This window comes from Agelaius phoeniceus, chromosome 22, assembly GCF_051311805.1.
Source record: "Agelaius phoeniceus isolate bAgePho1 chromosome 22, bAgePho1.hap1, whole genome shotgun sequence".
In the NCBI taxonomy this organism is placed as follows: domain Eukaryota; kingdom Metazoa; phylum Chordata; class Aves; order Passeriformes; family Icteridae; genus Agelaius; species Agelaius phoeniceus.
Window position 1 is genome coordinate 802,862 of NC_135286.1, and position 19,292 is coordinate 822,153.

Sequence of the window (19,292 nt, forward strand, 5' to 3'; positions counted from 1 at the left end):
CCCTCAGCCACCCCCGCAGTGTGGGGAGAAGAAACAGCCCAGTGGAGATAACCCTGAACGGAGGCACTTGGTGTATTCCTGCCCCATTGCTCACGGGTTTGATCCTGCCCCATTGCTCATGGGTTTGACCCTGCCCCATTGCTCACAGGTTTGAGATCCTGCCCCATTGCTCACGGGTTTGATCCTGCCCCATTGCTCACAGGTTTGAGACCCTGCCCCATTGCTCACGGGTTTGATCCTGCCCCATTGCTCACGGGTTTGAGACCCTGCCCCATTGCTCACAGGTTTGAGACCCTGCCCCATTGCTCACAGGTTTGAGACCCTGCCCCATTGCTCACAGGTTTGAGACCCTGCCCCATTGCTCATGGGTTTGAGAACAATCTGGGTTGAAAGGAACCTTCAAAATCACCCAGTTGCACCCCCCTGCCACGGACAGGGTCACCTCCCTCTAGACCAAACCTCCCAGAGCCCCATCCAACCCAGCCTGGAGCATTCCTGACCCATCTCAGCGTTTAACACAATTTCAATAATTTCCGCTCCTTCCTCCGACCGAAGCGAAGATTTCCATGGGCCTGCAGGGACCCCCCGAGCCCGGTGCCCTCTGCAGCCTTACCTGGACCACCTCCCAGCCCCAGTGCCTGTACTTGGGCTGGTGGGTGAGCCTCCAGAGGTACATGTAGCTCTCCACCACCTCGGGCCGCAGGATGTAGTAGCGCTCGCTGAGCCGCGTGGCCGTGGCCTCGCTGCCCGCGTCGAAGCGGAACGCCTCGGGGCCCAGCTTGGTGTCTGGGGACAAGGACACGGCACTGTCACTGCCAGGCCAGCACCAGCAGCACACCAGCCAGCTGCCTTCGGGCTGCTCAGCACGCAAGGGTTTGCCCAAGGCTTTGTTGAGCCTTTTTTTCTGCAGTGTCTTGGAGAGAAGGGATCAGGATGGTGACAAAACCAACTGCACTGGTTGGGGTATGTTGGTCTGTGCTGAGGAATCCCAGTCTCTTGCAAGCACTATCCAGCACCCAGATCCCTGCTTTTAACACCAACCCTCTCCCTGCTGCAAAAAATTGGTTCATGAGGGTGCCCAGAGTAGCTGTGGCTGCCCCTGGATCCTTGGCAGTGCCCCAGGCCAGGCTGGGCATTGGGGCTGGGAGCACCTGGCACAGTGGGAGGTGTCCCTGCCATGGGATGGAATTTAAGGTCCCTTCCAGCCCAAAGCACTGGGGCACAGACCCCCCCTGGCAGGGCAGGCAATGCCCTCCCTGCAGTGCAGGTACCTGAGCGTGTGTAGGACTCGTGGCAGGTGCTGGTGATCTCTGCTGCCAGCTCCATGTGCCTCTGCCTCCTGTCCCCCGTGCTGTGCTGGGCCCCCAGGGCAATCATGCCCCCAGAGAAGCAGGCCAGGTGGCCCATCTTGTGATCCAGGATGCCACCCCTCCACTCTGCAATGTAGGTCAAGCCTCCTGCAGACTTTTTCACCAAATGCTTTTCTATTGCCTAGAGGGATGAAAATCAGGATCTCAAGAGAGTGGACAGTGAGTAAAACTTACTCAGTGTTAGTTAGTGCCAGGAGTGAGAACCAAGGAAACCCAGAGGCTCATTCTGAAGGTCTGAACCCTTCTCATGAACCATGGCCCCCCCAAAAAGCAGGGAGCAGCAGCTGGCTCCTCACCTCCAAGGCATCGTCGTACATCTTCTTAGCTTCAGAGTCCTTCTTGTCTGACATCAGCCAGGATTTGATGAGATATTCATAAAAGCTGTCCCCGAGCCCCCCGATGGAGACGTGGTCTGTGGTGGGAAAGCCAGGAAAGAGCTTCAGCCTCATGGCAGACAGTGAGCAGCTGCCTTACAAAGGGGAAACAATCCTGTCCTATTTAATGCCCTTGTTCTCTCCTTCCCCTGCCCAGCTTCCTGGGGAGAGCTGGCAGCATTGCTTTTCAGAGAGGAAGAAAGGTGGAAAGTGCAATCAGGAGAAAAATGTTCTGTCATTTTCCAGAGCATTAGTATCCCCTAGCAGAACCATTCAGAGGCCTCATTGTGCAAGTTATTTATCCTGCCACGTGAAGATGCTTCCTGTTTATGGAGCCATCATCATAAATCCAGCCTCATAAACCAAAGCAGTGGTGGGTACTGAGGGATTTCCATCTGGATGGAGCCCCTGGGAGCTGTCTCCCTGCCTCAGGAAAGGAAGGAGAGGTGTTGGGATCCCACAGAGCAGCCAGCAAGGGGCTGTGGACACACTCCTGGGTTTTGCCATTTGTATTCCTGCCCCACGGAGGGACTCTGGGCCCTGGGGGAGGCTGGGGCTTGCTGGCACATTAAAGTGATAAAGTCAGGTACAGGGATGTGCAGTGCATGTTTTCCTCTGCAGAAATGAAACTTCCCAGGCTCTGACCTCGCAGGAGGTGCTGAGGGACTGCAGAGTGAAATGGGCCTGGCAGCTGCAGGTTTGTGCCTGGGGGGAGCTGCTGGATGCATTTACAGCTCCAAACTCTGCCACAGGGGGAACGGCAGCTCTTTACAGCACTCAAGCACTCCCATTTTTAAGAGAGCAAGACAAACGGCCCTCCCTGGACTGAGCCATCCTGTTAATTAACAAATTAACAGCGTCCCCCCCTGGCTCTGCCCCACCCTCATTTCCCAGCTGAGCTCATGCAGCAGGTGTCAGAGCTGCTCAGATTTTTGTTTCCCCTCTCCTTGTACACAGATAAAATCCCGAGGCTTATTCCAAATGCTGAATCCTCCCAGCAGCACAAACCAAGAGCCACGCATCATTTTCCTGACCTGAAGAGCAAACATCCCTGACACAGTGTGTCCAGTGATCCAGGGAATAATCCCTAGCAAAACAATGAGATTAAACACGCGGCTGCCGTGCCAGCAGGGAGGGCAGGGGATTTGCAAGCACAGGCTGCCTTTAAAGAGCAGCTCTGTGATCCTGAGTGTGTCATTCAGAAACTCTCCAAAGCTGCAGCCCTGCTGCAGAGCTGCTCTCCATACGGCAGGTTTGCCTCCCAGGCACCCTGCATCAATAAATCCACTGCCCACAGGTAACACTGCCCTCCCACAGCCTCAGCCCAGCCTCTCCACTGACGAGATCTGCTCATTCAGCCAGGTCAAAGATACAGCTTTTAAGAAAATCACAGCAATTTCAAGGCAAACAGCCTCCTGCAAAGAGCTTTAATGGCAGGAGAGGAGATGAGAGCCCGGCCTCTCTGGGGAGCAGGCTGCAGATGCCTCCCTGCTCTGGCCCTCATCTGTTTGTCCCCAGCAGCACTGGGGGTGCAGAAGGGGCTGATCACTCTTCTCCCTCCCTGGAATATGGGGGCAGATCCCAAGGTCACAAACAGCCTGTGAAGGTCTGTCTGGAACCAGGAAATCTCCAGGCACCTCCTGTCCCAAGCAATCAGAAAGTGCTTTTACTGTGCTTTGGAAAGCACCACCAGGCCCCTCTCTGAAAACAGAAATTAAATTCGTGGCAGAAGAGACAGAAAATAGAATTAAATTCGTGGCAGAAGAGATGAGGGCTTCCTCCCAGCACCCAGGAGCAGCTCTGGTTCAATGTACAGCTGTGACCATCCCAGGCACTCTGCTGGGACCAGCCCTGCCAGTTACAGGTCAGGGATTGCTCACAGCCAGGGCTCTGTCCCTGCCTGTTGCCACCAGAGCCACAAAAGCAGCGCTGGGAGAGCTCTGCAGTGATCCAGCCCAGGTGCAACAGAGCATGGGGACACCAGGAGCTGCAGGACTCAGAGCAACCTGCCTGGATGACAAATGTCACCCTCTGACAGGTTCAAACCAGTCTCTGAAAGAGACTTTTCTTTGGCAACATCAAATCCAGCAGCCAGAACAAGCAGATCAATAACAGAGCAGAGAGTGGAGGTCACAGATCAGGGCCCAGCTGCACAAGTGGCACCTCCTGCTCCTGCCACAGGGCAAACTCCTGAGGAGGGGCACAGCCTCCTCCCTGTGTGCCACCACAATTCCCCTGCCCTCTCCAAGACCTTCCCTGATTATTGCTCCAGTGCTGGGCTCCCAACAGGAGAGAAGCAAACACCCTTATCTCATCCTTCCTTCCCAAATGGCTCTGCAGAGCTGCCATGGTAACAGCAACAGGAATGCACAGGAGAATTCCTCCCTGGATCTGAGGGGGATCCGAGGGGAATCCAGGGCTCCTCCAAGCCCTCTGCTTCTCCAGGTGGCTCCTGAACTTTGGAGGGGAACCTCATGTGCTCCCCATGCAGCTCCCTGTGCTGGCTGCAGGATCCCAACACCTGTGGGATGAGCCCCTGTGCAGGGAAGGCTCTGATTCTCTCTCTGAGAACACTCACAGGGACACTCTCTGCAGCTGGGACACTCAGCAAGGCTCTGATTCTCTCTCTGAGAACACTCACAGGGACACTCTCTGCGGCTGGGACACTCAGCAAGGCTCTGGTTCTCTCTCTGCAGCTGGCACACACAGCTGGACACACATCTGGGGGCAAGGGCACAGTTCCTGCCCTGCTCCCTGCCAAGCCTGGCTCATCTCCTGTCCCACAGCCTGGCTGGCTGGCTGCTGTGCCCCTGGGGAAGGAGGGAAGGAGGGAAGGAGGGGAGGAGAGGCTGGCCTGCTGCAGGCACAGATACCTACGCTGCACCCAGCTCCCCGTCACCGGGCTCAGGAAGTTGGGGTACAGGCCCTGGGGCTTCTCCACTCTGCTGAGCACCCTGCGGATGTTCCTGACCTGTGAGAGAGCACAGACAGCCTGGGGTTAGTGCTCTGCCCTCCCTCCATGCCTCCCTCCAGCCCTCCCAGCCTGGACACAGCTCAGGGAGGGAGAGGCTCAGGGGCTCGGCCCAACCCCAATCTCAGAAATGGCTCTGGAAACGCTGCAGAGCCCCAGCTCAGCTCACTGCCATGGTCCAGAAGGGATCCTGGGGGATTCTGTCCTTCCAGCACCTGAAGGGGTTACAGGGAATTGGAGAGAGACTTTCCCCAAGGGTGTGGAGTGACAGGACAAGGGGGAATGGCCCCAAGGTAAAGGGGACCAGGGTTAGATGGGATATTCTTCCCAAATTCCTCCCTGTGCCCAGAGCAGCTGGGGCTGCCCCTGGAGCCCTGGCAGTGCCCAAGGCCAGGCTGGGCACTGGGGCTGGCAGCACCTGGGACAGTGGGAGGTGTCCCTGCCATGGCAGGGGTGGCACTGGGTGGGCTCTGAGGTCCCTTCCAAACCCAAATCTGATTCTATGCCTGGGGATCTGGGTGGAAATGGGAGATGTGAGCCATGCCAGGGGTGATTTTTTCCATGATCCAAAGGGAAAGGAGTGGCAGGGATGAGTGACTCACACAGCACTTAAATTCACCGTGTGGTCACTTAATGTGATGAATTGAGGCCTTTAACTTCAACAAGAGACAGTTCCTTTAATGCCCCAGAACAGCCAGCACTTAACTCTCTAAAGCCCCCCTTGGTTTCACCCCCATTAAATCCAACAGGCCTTTCCCTTAAGGGACCCAGTTAAATTCCATGCAGCATAAATATTCTATTATAACCTACAGAGCAGCTAATTTGCCCTAAACCTTTTACAAAATCAGACAATTTGCACGCCAAAAGCTGGCTACAGCCTTCAGCCAGTGCTTCCAAGGAAGTTGTCAGGCTCCATAATATTTACTGGAGTTTGGGAGCTTGGCATATTCATGACAGGTTTGAATAAAAGACACAGATGGGCTTTAATTCCTGCTAAAATCACCCCAGTCCCAGGCTGGGAGCTCATGGGTTGATCTGCTCCTCTGCAGGAATTTCCCCAGGCTGGGCTGGTGGAGCCCACACCATCCCACATTTTCCCTCTCAGGGTGGCTGTGCTCCATTTTCTGTGCACACATCAGCCCAGGAGAGTCCCTCAGAAAGGTTTTGCCCTTTTCCCTCCACAGGCTTAGGAGGAGAAGAGGAAAATCTCTTAGGCTGGGGACAGAGGTTTGAACCCAGACTGAGGATGCAATTCTGGTTTTCAGCAGTGCATCCCCAGCGTTTCCTTATCTCTCCCCTCCCTTCATTTCCTCACAGTGCTCCTCTCCCTGGCCTCTCCTCCCTGGCAGCAATTTGTCATTATCCCTGTCCTCAGGAACCTCAGCCTTGTCTCTGTTTCACATCACCAGCCTCTCTTCATCTTCCCACAGATTTTCCTGGCTTTCCTGTTTCCCTTCACCCTCTGCTTTTCCCTCCTCTGTGACACTCATTGCTCACCCCACCCTCACTGCTTTCCATCCCCTCCATCCCAGCTCCACTGTCCTCTCCCAGCTTCTTCCTCCTCTTTTTTTTTCCTGTCTCTCCTCCTTGTTTCACAGCTGACAGACCTGCACTGGACACATGCTGGAAAAGCAGAATTTTTGGGTGTTTTTTTGGCAATCCTGTCAGTTTGTACCCCACTGTGGCACTCTGGACCAGCCCCATTTCCCTTTGGGTTCTGCCTGGAACAATCTGTGTCCCTCAAAGCAGGCTCCTGATGGCTGTGCCCTTCTCTGGGTAAAATCCACACTGGGAAAAGCCCCCCAGGAGGACGAAGAGGCCACCCCACAGAAGCCAGGCTGGGCTCACTTGCCTTTTCTGCAAACACTGGGTTGCCAGAGAGCTCGGAGAGGTGCAGGAACTCCAGGTGCAGGGTCCCAAACTCTGCCAGGATGCTGCTGCCAGCAGATGCCCAGCCCCAGCTCCAGCTCATGCCACTGCAAGGAGAGAAAAGGGAGCTCCCAGTGCCAGCAAACAGCCAGAGCCTGGGGTGGCCCTGCCCCGGGGCAGCCCTGCCCTTGCCAGGTGTCACTGGGGCATGGAAAGGACTCACACACTGATTTGGGACTCACACACACAGATTTGGGACAGACACACAGATTTGGGACACACACACACTGATTTGGGACACACACACACACAGATTTGGGACACACACACAGAGATTTGGGAGAGACACAGATTTTAGGACACACACACAGATTTTAGGATACACACACAGATTTGGGACAGACACACAGATTTAGGACACACACACACAGATTTGGGACAGACACACAGATTTAGAACACACACAGAGATTTGGGACACACACACAGATTTTAGGACACACACACAGATTTTAGGACAGACACACAGATTTTAGGAAACACACACAGATTTAGGACACACACACAGATTTTAGGATACACACACAGAGATTTGGGACAGATGCACAGATTTTAGGACACACACAGAGATTTTCAGCAGCAGTTCCAGTGGCACTGAGCTGTGATTTTCCAGAGATTCTTTAGGACTGGGCTAGCACACACAGACTGCACAAACTGCATTTTTTTTTGGTGGGAGAGGAATCCCTCCTGCACAGCTCAGCTGACAAACAGCTTTGGAGGAGCACTGCCACCCTGCCCCACACAGATATTTGGGATAAAACATCCCCGTGGTACCCCCAGCTCTGGGTGTCCCTGGAACCCCCCAGAGAGGAGAACGTCCTGGAGGATGCAGGGTTGGCTGTAACCAAGGCAGCCGCTGTGGGCGCTCCCCAGAGGTGTGGTGGCTCCGTTTGGTCCCTCCTGGCAGCTCCAGGGACGGGGAAGGCTGGGGGTGACACTAGATGGCGCCGGGAAGCTTGGCTGGGAGAGGGACGGGTTTGTTGTTTACAGGAGGTTAAAACTAATGATCCTTGTGAGGAAATAAAAGAAGTTTCCCTTGCTGTGATGGAGAGGAAAACGTGGCAGGCCCCGAGCTGGCTGTTTGGTCAAGAGAGGCGGTGTGGTCACAGTGCTCAGTCCCTGCCCTGCAGGGTCACAGCCCCAGCAGCACCCCTGCCCTGCCCTGCCCTGCTCTGGGGACATGGGGACACCTGCCAGGAGTCCATTGCTGCCCTTGATTTACTGCCCTGGAGGGAGGCTGCACCACACACAGCCTCACAAACACCTCGGCTCAGCTTGGCTCAGCACAACTCAACTCAACTCAGCTCAGCAGGGCTCAGCTCAGCTCGGTTCAGTTCAGCTCGGCTCAGCTCAGCTCAGCTCAGCTCAGTTCAGCTCGGTTCAGCTCAGCTCGGTTCAGTTCAGCTCGGTTCAGCTCAGCTCAGCTCAGCTCAGCTGAGCTCAGCTCGGTCCAGCTCGGCTCACCTCAGCTCGGTTCAGCTCGGCTCAGTTCAGCTCGGCTCAGTTCAGCCCAGCAGGGTTCAGCACAGCTCAGCTCAGCTCAGCTCAGCTCAGCTCAGCTCAGTTCAGCTCGGTTCAGCTCAGCTCGGCTCAGCTCGGCTCAGCTCAGCTCGGCTCAGCTCGGCTCGGCTCAGCTCGGCTCAGCACAGCTCAGTTCAGCTCAGCTCAGCTCAGCTCGGCTCAGCTCGGCTCGGTCCAGCTCGGCTCAGATCAGCCCAGCAGGGCTGCAGCTGCCAAGTGGGGCCGTGTTTGCTGTCCCTGCAGCTCTGTGGGGTCCCAGAGATGCCCTCCCCAGAAGCACAGCCCGGGATGTGCTCGCAGCTGGAGCTGAGCTGGGGTCCCACAGCACGGCAGAGCTGCTGGGGAGGGCAGGGCAGGGCAGGGAGGGAGGACACAGAGCCCATCTGCAGCCAGCCCTGGCTCCGAGAGCAGCCTGCAGTGACCCCCTGCAGGAAACGTTTTGTCAGCCTCACAAACTGGGCCTCCAGAGCTGCTCTGCTCTCCAGCAGCTCAGAGGAAGCCACTGCTTAAAGGACCTTGGCCTCCAAAGGGAAAGGAACATGCCCAGAACCTCCTTTATCTCCCAGATAAGTGGGTCTGAAATGTCAAATTGTTGCCTTCCCCCGTGGGGATCCAAAGCAGCAAAACCAGTGGCAGGTCAGGAGAGAGGCCAGGAGAGGATGCTGAGGGAAAATCTGGAATACAGAGGGGATTTAGGGACGTGTGAAGGAAAGGGCTGCAGCACAGGGAGAGCTCACAGAGCAGAGCACAGAGCAGCAGCTGGAGCACACAGAGCACTCCAGGGCCAGCGTGGCAGCTGGAGCAGCAGGATGGAAAGCAGGAGGGTGGGATGGGACACAGAGCAAAGCAGGAGTGAGGGATGGGACACAGAGCAAAGCAGGAGTGAGGGATGGGACACAGAGCAAAGCAGGAGTGAGGGATGGGACAGAGCAAAGCAGGAGGGTGGGATGGGACACAGAGCAAAGCAGGAGGGTGGGATGGGACACAGAGCAAAGCAGGAGGGTGGGATGGGACACAGAGCAAAACAGGAGTGAGGGATGGGACACAGAGCAAAGCAGGAGGGTGGGATGGGACACAGAACAGGGAAAGCAGGCAGCCACAGGAAACTCTTCAGCAGAGAGGGGACCCCAGAGGAAAAGGTGACAGCAAGAGATAAAGGCAGCTGGTTATGGCAGAGCTGGGGGGAGGCTGTGCTGGGCCCTCGAGAATGAATGTGCAGAGCTGACTCAATGCCAGGGGGGTTTTTTGGTTTCAAATTTCTGAACGTCCCTTTTAACCCACCCCCCCACCAGCAGAGGCCCACACACACTGCAGGACCCTCCTCCTCCTCCTCCTCCTCCTGGGATGCTGAGGTCTCTCTGGAATTAGCACATCCTTGCAAAAGCAGAATTGGAGAGAAAATTCCTCGTTGCAAAACTCTCGTGGGCTTTGTTGTGGCCCTGATGTTTGGGTCTCACAGCCTCACCTCGCCCTCCCCTTGCACTCTGAGTAACTCCCATTCCCTGGGGGTTTGCAGCCTTTGGCTGCTCAGGCTGTGGATGCAGTCCCTCCATCCCTGCTCCTCAATCACCTGGCACTCCAGCCCCAGAGCTCCAGGCAGCAGCAGCGGGGGCTCTGCCTGTGGCCCGCGTGTTCTGTCGATTTTCTCTGCTCTCACTCAAGGTCACCAGCAAAACATTTTGGGAATGTCTGGGCAGACGGAGGCTGCTCCAATTGTCTTCACAAAGGGCAGGGGAGGGTTTGGCATTTCTGTGAAAGGTTAGTCTATGCAGAGCCTTTATCAGGCACAGAGGAAGCAGGATGTCTGTGCTGTAAAAAAGGACAATTACAGAGCTGCTGGTGGCTCCAATTTTCCCGGGATCAGGAGCACATCAGACAGCTGAGGGCTGACAGTGATATTTGAGCAACGCAGCAGCGTGAGCCAAATGTTTGGAAGTCTTTTGCTTGCAGAGCCAAGGAGGAGATTTGGGCTAAGGGCTGGAAAATGACTCTGAGGGTTTCGCAAGAGGTGAGGATGAAAGGCTTTGTTAACCCGCATTTCCTGCAGCTCTCACCCGTGGATTTGTTTGGATGCATCAGAAGCAGCAAATCCAAATCCTGCCTGGCTGGCAGGGAATTGTCTGCCAGGAGAGGCAGGAGCAGCAGGGCAGCCCCAGCTCTGCTCTGTTTGCTGCCAGACCTTCTGCAGGCAGGGATGGACTGAGCTCAGGTGCCTCCCTGGCCCTGAGAACATCACCAGCCTGAACCCTGGGGCTGAGGAAGGACAGAGCCTGGCTGAGGGCTCTGTGCTCTGCTCTGTTTTCCAGCACCAAAACTCTCAGCCAGTCCCATCCACTCCCTTGCCCAGTTTTTCCAATTTTTAAATCCATTTTTTCCTGGATGAATTCACATGCATCTAGCTGGGCACACTGCAAAAATCCCTGCTATGAGCAGAGTAGAAAATCACCTTTCACAGAACATGAGAGTGAGGAAAATGCTCTTGCAGCAGGGAGCCCTGGCAGGAGGCAGAGGAAGAAACTGTGGCCAGCACCAAATTAATTAACAAAGCACAGCTGGGTGTGACCTGAGTCACCTGCAATCTGTGCCAGGGTCGGAGCTGGCAAAGGAAGGGACCTGGAGGAATCTGCCCTGGAGGGGACAGCTCTGAGGAGCTGCTGCTGGCCCTGGTCCTCCCCAGCTCCCAGAATAAAGGAAATGCTGCTGAGGATGTGCCTTGCCTGCCCAGGTTGATGACTCCACGGGGGATTCCAGTGGGGGTGTTGAAGGCTGGCAGAAGTTTCTCTCCAAGTTCCAGGGCTTTGCTCTTGAACACCTGTTAAAAGGGAGGATAAATATTTGATGGAAGGAGTCACAGAGGATCCCCCACATCCCCTTTTCCAAACACACAGTTATAAAACACTGGAGGTGCTGCAGAACCCCTGCTCCAGGTGTGCTGTGCCCTGGCTCCCCTGCACAAAAAAAAATCTGAACCAAAAATCTCACAGAACTTGGGCATCTCTAAATTTCCTCTCAAATCTGCACTAAACCAGCAGCCAAGGCCTCAGCCTGCAGCAGAGCAGCTCACACCAGCACCCTGTGATCTGAGCTGATCCAGAGTGCTCCCCAAATCCTTCCCATTCCCAGCATGGCAGAGAACAGAAGGAGCTGCAATGGCTGAGCTGAAATCAGAAGAAATCCTTCTGGGCTGAAGCACTGCTGGATTTACAACGCGGGCTTGCCCAGATTTTGTTTTCATCTCCTGTTGTAAAAAACATGATTTGCAACCAACCATCCTCTCCTTGCAGCTCTTGGCCAAGAAGGATTGGTGGTTTCATGGCTAAGCTGCTCCTTTTGCACTGGTAATGCCTCAGTTTTGGGCTTTCCACTCAAATTGCAGCTTATGGTGCCTTGCAGCACAAAGCAAGCACACGCAATTATTTTGGGACAGACTGATACCAGCACTAATCTTCACTGCAGAGATTAGTCCTGATCAAGAGAAGCCTCTAAGTGACTTAGGAGATAAAGCACAAGCCTTTTACCTCTAGCCCTGTGGTGGTGGCTCTCAGAAAGCAGGAATTCATTGCTCTAAAAATACAGCACTGAGGAAACCTGAGCTCTCCTGTGGGCTCCCAGACCTTTGATACTCTCACAGGGAAACAGGGGGTTGGTTCAGAGGGGAAAGCAAGAGCAGGGACTGGGTTCTGCCTTTCAGTGGCACTGGGTAAGTGGCAGGCACTGCCCCAGCTGCTGATGGGACTTCAAGGGGTCACTGCTGGAGTTTCATGGCTTAATGTGGCTTCTCTTTGCTCTGTTGATCTGAAACCTGTTGAAGCTGTCACTGAGGCAGACTCTGAGTCTCACCGAGCCTTTGAGAGTTTTCCCTGGAGGGAAATCCCAGAGGGAAGTCATTCCTGGAACACATTTGAAATGCAGCTGAGGTAAGAGAGCTGCTCCTGATCAATGGTGTCACTGTGCAGGAGCCACCCCAGGGCTGAGCTCTCATTGAGGGCCGCTCCTCACCCAACTCCCCCTGAACCGGAGTTTCAGCTCACCAAAGGGCAGAGGAACAATTCATAATCTCCTCATCTCCCTACAGATGCAGAATTCCAGCCCAGGCACAGCAGCAAACAGACGATGGCATCTCCAGGCTGGGCAGGAGGGAGGGCAGGGGAGATGAGAGCTCCTGCTTCACCCAGGGCTGCAGCGTCCACCTCGGGGGCTGTGACACCAGCCCAGGGCACCCAGCTCAGGAATTCCTGCTCCACAGGGATGTGGGGAGCCCCTGCCCCTCCCAGCTGCCCTCCTTAGCCCCAGGCAGGATCTGGGACGATGTCTGATGAAATCTCATCCGACTTGCAAGAGAGAGGAACAAGTACAGAGACAAAGATGCTCTGCAAATGGCATTTCCCCGGGGAGCAATGTGTCCAACTGCAAACGTGTCTGGCTAGAATTGCCCACAGGAGGGAAGATCTCTGGCAAATGAGCCATGCACGGTGTGTGCAAGGTAATTATTCGAGGCTTAATTAAAGGAACATTAGTGGCATTTCCATATTCACAAAAAGGATGGGTTTAGCCTGTTGTTAAGGGGGGATTATCTGATGCTCAGGGCAGGGCTCTCAGCTGGTGCCTGGGGCTGGGGGGACACTGTGGGGACACTCCAGGAGCTGGGGGGACACTCCAGGAGCTGGGGGGACACTCCAACATCTGTGGGGACACTCCAGGAGCTGTGGGGACACTCCAGGGGCTGTGGGGACACTCCAGGGGCTGTGGGGACACTCCAGGGGCTGGGGGGACACTCCTGGAGCTGGGGGGACCCTCTGTGGGGACAAACCTCCTCTCCAGTCAGGTAGTAGGCGGCCAGGAGCCCCCCGATGTAGCGGATGTTCACCTCGAACAGGGAAGCTTCTCCATTCTGCAAAGACAAAGGAGAGCCCTGAGTGCAGCACAGCCCTCAGCCTTGTGCCCATCTCTCAGCACTGTGTGCCCAGCTCTCAGCTCTCCCTGTTTGCTCTGCAGGGAAGAGAAACACCCAAACTGCCCCATTTACCACCTGAGGCAGCAGCTGGGGCAGGCAGGGCAGATCACACAATGACAGAACCTCCTGAGCTGGAAGGGACCCCTGGATCACCCAGCCCAACCCCTGGCCCTGCCCAGACCCCCCAACAACCCCACCCTGGGCATCCCTGGGCACTGTCCAAGAGCTCCTGGAGCTCTGGCAGCCTCGGAGCTGTGCCCATTCCCCGGGGAGCCTGGGCAGTGCCAGCAATCCAAAATCCTTTGCCCAAAACCCAGCCTAAACCTTCCCCAACACAACTTCAGACAGATCACAGCAATCCAAAATCCTTTGCCCAAAATCCAGCCTAAACCTTCCCCAACACAACTTCAGACAGATCACAGCACCCAGTTTCCAGCAGAGCTTGTGGGTCCTGCAGTCCCTGTCCTGCCTTTCTGGAGTGTGAGAGCTCCTTGTAGAGAGGCAATATTGAATTAATTCCCCCGGCCTCCCTTGCTGTGCTCCCCGACTCCACTGATCAATCCACTGCATTCACTCTTGTCTTTACAGATCAATCTATTCTGCAGGCCAAGATTAAAAGCTTTTATGAAATCCAGATAAATTATCTCCCAGTTGATTTTGTCCCTTGTTTATCGATTCAGTAACAGACTGAGACCATTCACCAGATTTATCAGATGTGGGCTGTCTCTTATGAATCCATGAATGCCAGTGGTGCCCTCCCAAATGATGCTTCTCTAAAAAGGCAGCTGCAGGCATTGTTCCCCTGGGAGAACCGTTCCTCACACCAACGAGACTGGCATTAAACAAATACAAGTTTAAGCTGCACTTTGGTTTGAACATTCTCTGTGGCTGCCACTGATGGGATGCCATCAGCTGGGGGTGAGGAGGGACAGCACCCTTCAGCTGCCAGCCCTGCTGAGCTGCACCAGAGCCCCAGCACAGCCCCAAGGGCCCAGGGAGAAGCAGCCCTGGCTGTTTGCAGAGGTGATGCCCAAACCCTGGCTCCCCTGTGCTCCCCCTTTGCTGCTGAGGTCCCAGCAGTGACACCAACAAAGGGCCCAGACAAGGGGAGCTGGGTTTACAACCTTAATCTAATTTAATAAGGAAATTTGATAAGGAAATCTTGTTTTATCACAGGCAGACATTTACCTGGGATGAATCAGAACTTGTTCTTTGGTGAGCAACGTTTCCTTGGAGTGTGTAGCAGTGAGAGTCTGTTTCTATCACCCAGAGCAGAACACAAGAACCATTAAACACTGAACCTTGTCAGCCAGCTGAGGCTGATCTGCTGGCCCCTCTGCACCCAGCAGAAAACCCCTGGGCTGAGTCCCTGCGCTGCTCCCTTTGGCCTTACAAAGAAAATCAGCTGAGTGGGTCCTGCCCCCACCGAGCTCTGGGGAAGATTGTGCTCAGGGCTGGCAGCTGAGGTGGCACAGGCAGGCATTCCCAGCAGCTGACTCACCACGTTCAAGTCAAAGCTCTTCTCCACCCACTGCTTGGCTTCCTGGAATTCCTCCTCGAGCTCCATGATGTACAGGGTATCTAAGGCATCGATCACAGTTGCTCCTCGAAGGCCTCCTGTGTGGCAGAAACACAGCAGAGAGCTGAAAGCACAGCTCTGAGTCAGCCTGGGGGGCTGGCACAGGCAGCAGCAGCTCCCAGGCCCTGGGCTGGGGGCTGCTCAGCTCTGCACCCACCATTTCCACTGGCCTGGAAGAATGCTGAGTTCTGCAAGAACTTGTGGTGCTGTTTGCAGGGGTCTTAGGATGAGGGAAGAGATGAGAATGTTGACTCCATGTTTCAGATGGCTTGATTGATTATGATATTTTTCTGATATAATTTTTGTTATATATATTATATTAAACATTATTTTTATTATATATATTATTATATTATCTATTTTATGATATATTACATTAATATATATCATAAATACATCATCTAATAATTATTATTATATATTGTATTATTTTATGATGCATTTTTATGATATAGATAATATTATTTTATGATGCATTTTATGACATAGATTATATTATTTTATGATATATATTTTAATGAGATGTATTATTTTATATGAGATATATTATTTTATGATATATAAAATATTATTTTAAAGATATATATTATATTAAAACTATACTAAAAGAATAGAAGAAAGGATTTCATCAGAAGGCTTGCACAGAATAGGAAAGAATGATAACAAAGGCTTGTGCCTGACCAGACAGTCTGAGCCAGCTGGACTGTGATTGGCCATTAATTAGAAACAACCACATGAGCCCAATCCCAGATGCACCTGTTGCATTCCACAGCAGCAGATAACCATTGGTTACATTTTGTTCCTGAGGCCTCTCAGCTTCTCAGGAGGAACAATCCTAAGGAAAGGATTTTTCAGAAATGATCATGGCCACAAGAGCTGCCCCAAGGAACAGCTCAGGGTCCACAGCTGAAGCCCCCAGCCCCAAGTGCAAGCCCTGGCCTTGTTCCCAGCCCTGCCTTGGCCAGAGTGGCTCAGCAACGTTTGTGCTCTCACCAAGGGACCAGGGACTGGGTCTGACTCTGGTGTGCAGCCCAGAGAAGGGCTCAGATCCACCCATCCCGGGCTCCTTCCTCCTCTCAGCCCTCCTCTCCCCTAGGGATGGATCCTGCCTTATTTTGTTGATGCTCCAAGATTGCAGCTTTGACACTTCTCAGCCAGCCAGCACATCATTGCTTCAATAAAAACCCAAGCAGGACTTTGCTGCTCCACCATGGATTGCTGCCTTTTGGATGCTGTCTGCATCAAAAGCAGGGGCTGGGGGAGAGCAGGGAGGCAGAAACAGCCTCCAGAAATCCATTTATTCCTGCAGGCCTGGGAAATGACCATGTCACTGCAGCCACCTCCAGGAGCAGTGGGTGGATGGAGTCGGTCACTGGATCAACTGGTGGGCTCTAAAAATCAGCTGGGCTCAAGTGGGCCTGGCGTGTTTGCCAAAAGCACCGAGCATGGAAACAACACCATGGCAGGCAGGGCTGCTTTCATCAGCCCTAATGATTCTTCAATATTAATGATTAGGTGATTTTTATACACTTTCCTGTTAGCAAGGAGAGACGTGCCAGGGAGGCAGGGAGAGCATCTGAACAGGGAAGGAAGGGCAGTGGCACCTGAGGCACAGCTGCTGCTGTGATATTCTGAGAGCAGAATCACACTGCTGGGCTCGCCTGAGTTTGATGATATAATCAACAAAAGCTTTTCATAATCTGCAGAGAGACAATGAGGAAAGTTGGATTTGCTCAAGCTAAATGGAGACAAAGAGACAACAAACTCACCATTTTCTGGGATGATTAATTGAAGTGAGGAATATTGCTGGGATTGACAGAGCCTTTTATCTTTTCAGCAAGTCAGGCCTTTAACTCTGGGAATGGCTCTGGGGACTGGGAGCTCTGCTTGGAGTGGCTCAGCTCTGCTGCCTGTGTTTGACAGAGTGGAGGGCAAACCTCACTCCCTGCTGCTTTGCCTTTGTGTCACATTAAACATTTGTTTTAAATATTCCCTCGCCCTCTGCATCAGAAGAACCTGGGGCTGTGTGTTCTCTACCAGGGGCTGGGCCGTGCTCCCTTTTTTCTGCACCAGCTTTGAAGCAGCTGCAGATGCTCAGTGACTCCGCTCCTGCAGCCCCAGAGCCCTGCCCAGGCCAGGAGGGGCTGGGTCAGCTCCAGCCCCAGGACAGGGTGAAGAGGCAGCTCCTGCCCCTGCTGATCAAACCAGGGCCTGGCTGTGCCTGTCCCTGGCCAGGACAGAGGGCACCCAGAGAGCCCCTGAGCCTGTGACTCCTGTGCCAGGGCAGCACCTGCCCTCCTGCCTGCTCAGCCTCGGCTTCCTCAGAGCAGGACGGAGCCGCAGGGGCAGCTGCCAGAATTCCAGAATTTGGTGTGTGCACACCCCAGCAATGAGTGCAGCACCAACACACCCACCTGGCAGGGTGGTGACACCTCCTGCCAGCTCCTGCCAGCTCTGTCACAGCACCAGCACCTCTCTGCACCTGCATTAGGGTGGGAGGGCTGCAATCAAAGGGGAGGCAGCTCAAAACCAAATCAAACCCCTCTCTGTCACTTCTGACTCTTGCTGACACCCTCAGCTCGAAATTGCTGGTTTCAGCCTGACTGTTCTTGCTCTGAGGGAGTGTTAAACCAAGAAAGCCTCACAAGAAACCCCTGACAGAAACCCTGCTGGAAATCCCCAGGGCTGGGAGCAGCGGCTTTGGAGCAGGACCCCACAAACCCAAGTGTGCCATGAAATCCCCTCCTGATCCTGCCCCAGGCTGGCTGGGGTGGGGACACCTTCACCAGGGACCAGAAGAGGGACCTCAGGAGGAATCCAGGGCATCTGGGGACATTTCTGAGTGTCACAGCAGCTCTGGTGGCAGGGCCTCTGCCCAGAGCTGTCCCTGAGTGGTGACTGGGGAGGAGAAGCAGCAGCTGAGGGGAGCAGACAAAGGTTCATCTCTCCCTGAGCTGAAGGAGCTGTGCCACCCTGGATTTGCTCTTTTGTGCAGCAGAAGAATGGAGAGAGGAGTGTGGGCAACAAGGCTGCTCTGTTCCTGCTGCCACCCACCCCAGGAGCTGAACCCTGCCCCAGAGAGCACCAACCAACATTGACTTCATTAACACAAGGCTGGGAAAGGTGCTGGGTGGAGAGGAGCTGCCATTGGTGCTTTTGCCTTCTTTTGTTTCTTCTTTTCTTAATTTTTAATTTTTTTTTTTTTTTTTTTTTTGTGGGAGGTGACTCAGGCTCTAGGAAGAAACTCTGCCCCCAATGAAAAACCTCGGGGCGAGGTGTTTACAGGCTGGGGATCTACATGTCCAAGGCCAGACTCACCTGCACCTGCCTCTCCCAACACCTGAACCAGTGGCCTAACCCCAGCACTCAGCCAGAGTCTGATTTTCCAGAGGGGAGCAGCTGTGATGGGAGGCATGGAGAGCACTGCCTTCCCTCAGCCCTCTCTTCCCAAAATAGCCACCATGGAATATCACAGGCCAGACAGACTTGAAGGGCTCCCAGCTGCAAGTCTGTCCCTTGAGAGCCTCAAAAAAAGCCACCAAAGTGATGCTTCAGCAGCCAAGTAGCTCTGAGTGGGCTCTGAAATAGCCTTGCCTCAGGAAGGAGAGCTCCTTCCAAAGGCTCTCCTGGATCCAGCACACTCCCTGTCCCTGGAGAACAAGGACCCTGCAAAGGCACCCAAAGCACAGGCTGGACTCTCCTGTCCCACCAGCCTTGCTCTGGGGTCCAAGGAGGAGCTCAGGGTGTGCCTCTGGGGAGGTGAACACCAGGATGCCCAAGCAGCAGGAGATGGGAGCATCCTTGCCAGGATCTCCAGCACTCCCTGATGTCAGGGTTCAGCTCAAATAAAATTATCCTTACCCAGGCTGCCTGGGGTTGGAAGGGGCCTTAAAGATCATCCCATTCCAACCTTCCACAAGAAAATTTCCTGTGCTGTGTCCCCCCTGTTTAGAGCCACGTTCCCCTGTGACTGCCATCACCCTGAGCCCAGGCAGCCCTGCAGCAGCAGAGAGCTTGGGGAATGCCATCTCTAATGCCCTGGGCCCCAGGGGGGCTGGTGCTGCCATTTGGCAAGGAGCCCTTGATGAAGTGACTCAGTGAGCAGAAACCAAATCCTTCATTTCCAACAAAGCCATTTCCAACCCGTACAGTGACGCTTTGTGCCAACGCCTCAGATGAACAGCACGAGCCATTAGGAAGATATCAGACTTAATCTTGCATGCAGCAGGACTCTTTAAATGCCACAGAACAGGGGGTTTAAACAGCTCTTTGCTAACTTTAATAACAGAGTTTACAACTGAAAAGCAAGAGCAGAAGGGGGAGGAATTTAGATCAGCGCAATGTAAACCCAGATCAAAAATGAAAGGTCTTGACTCCCACTGTTCTTATGTCAGATCGTGTTTGTCAAAACAGAAATTAGTGCTGAAACCTTGTTTGGAATAAAAATTAGGATGCAGTTTCTATGAAACATGATGAACTTGTTAACTGCCAAGGCACAAGGGGCTCTGGTTGTTTACCTTCACCTCCTGGGGTACAGGGGGGAAAACACGAGATCCCTTCCCTGCTTCTGCTGGGCTGAAGGCTTCAATTAAAAT

General features: G+C 54.0%; 1 protein-coding gene across 50 annotated transcripts in view; it reads right to left on the reverse strand.

Annotated features, from left to right (window-relative positions):
* The window catches only part of MAN1C1 (mannosidase alpha class 1C member 1), a 54,628-nt gene that overhangs the window by 2,595 nt on the left and 32,741 nt on the right, over positions 1-19,292 (reverse strand). For all 50 annotated transcript variants that reach the window (XM_077189722.1, XM_077189724.1, XM_077189720.1 and 47 more), the window contains exons 4-11: positions 14,620-14,735; positions 12,975-13,055; positions 10,882-10,976; positions 6,568-6,691; positions 4,622-4,715; positions 1,667-1,782; positions 1,272-1,491; positions 614-786 (exon numbers count right to left, since the gene is read on the reverse strand). In XM_077189722.1, the coding sequence (XP_077045837.1) occupies positions 614-786; positions 1,272-1,491; positions 1,667-1,782; positions 4,622-4,715; positions 6,568-6,691; positions 10,882-10,976; positions 12,975-13,055; positions 14,620-14,735 (1,019 nt within the window). The remainder of the gene's footprint in view (positions 1-613; positions 787-1,271; positions 1,492-1,666; positions 1,783-4,621; positions 4,716-6,567; positions 6,692-10,881; positions 10,977-12,974; positions 13,056-14,619; positions 14,736-19,292) is intronic.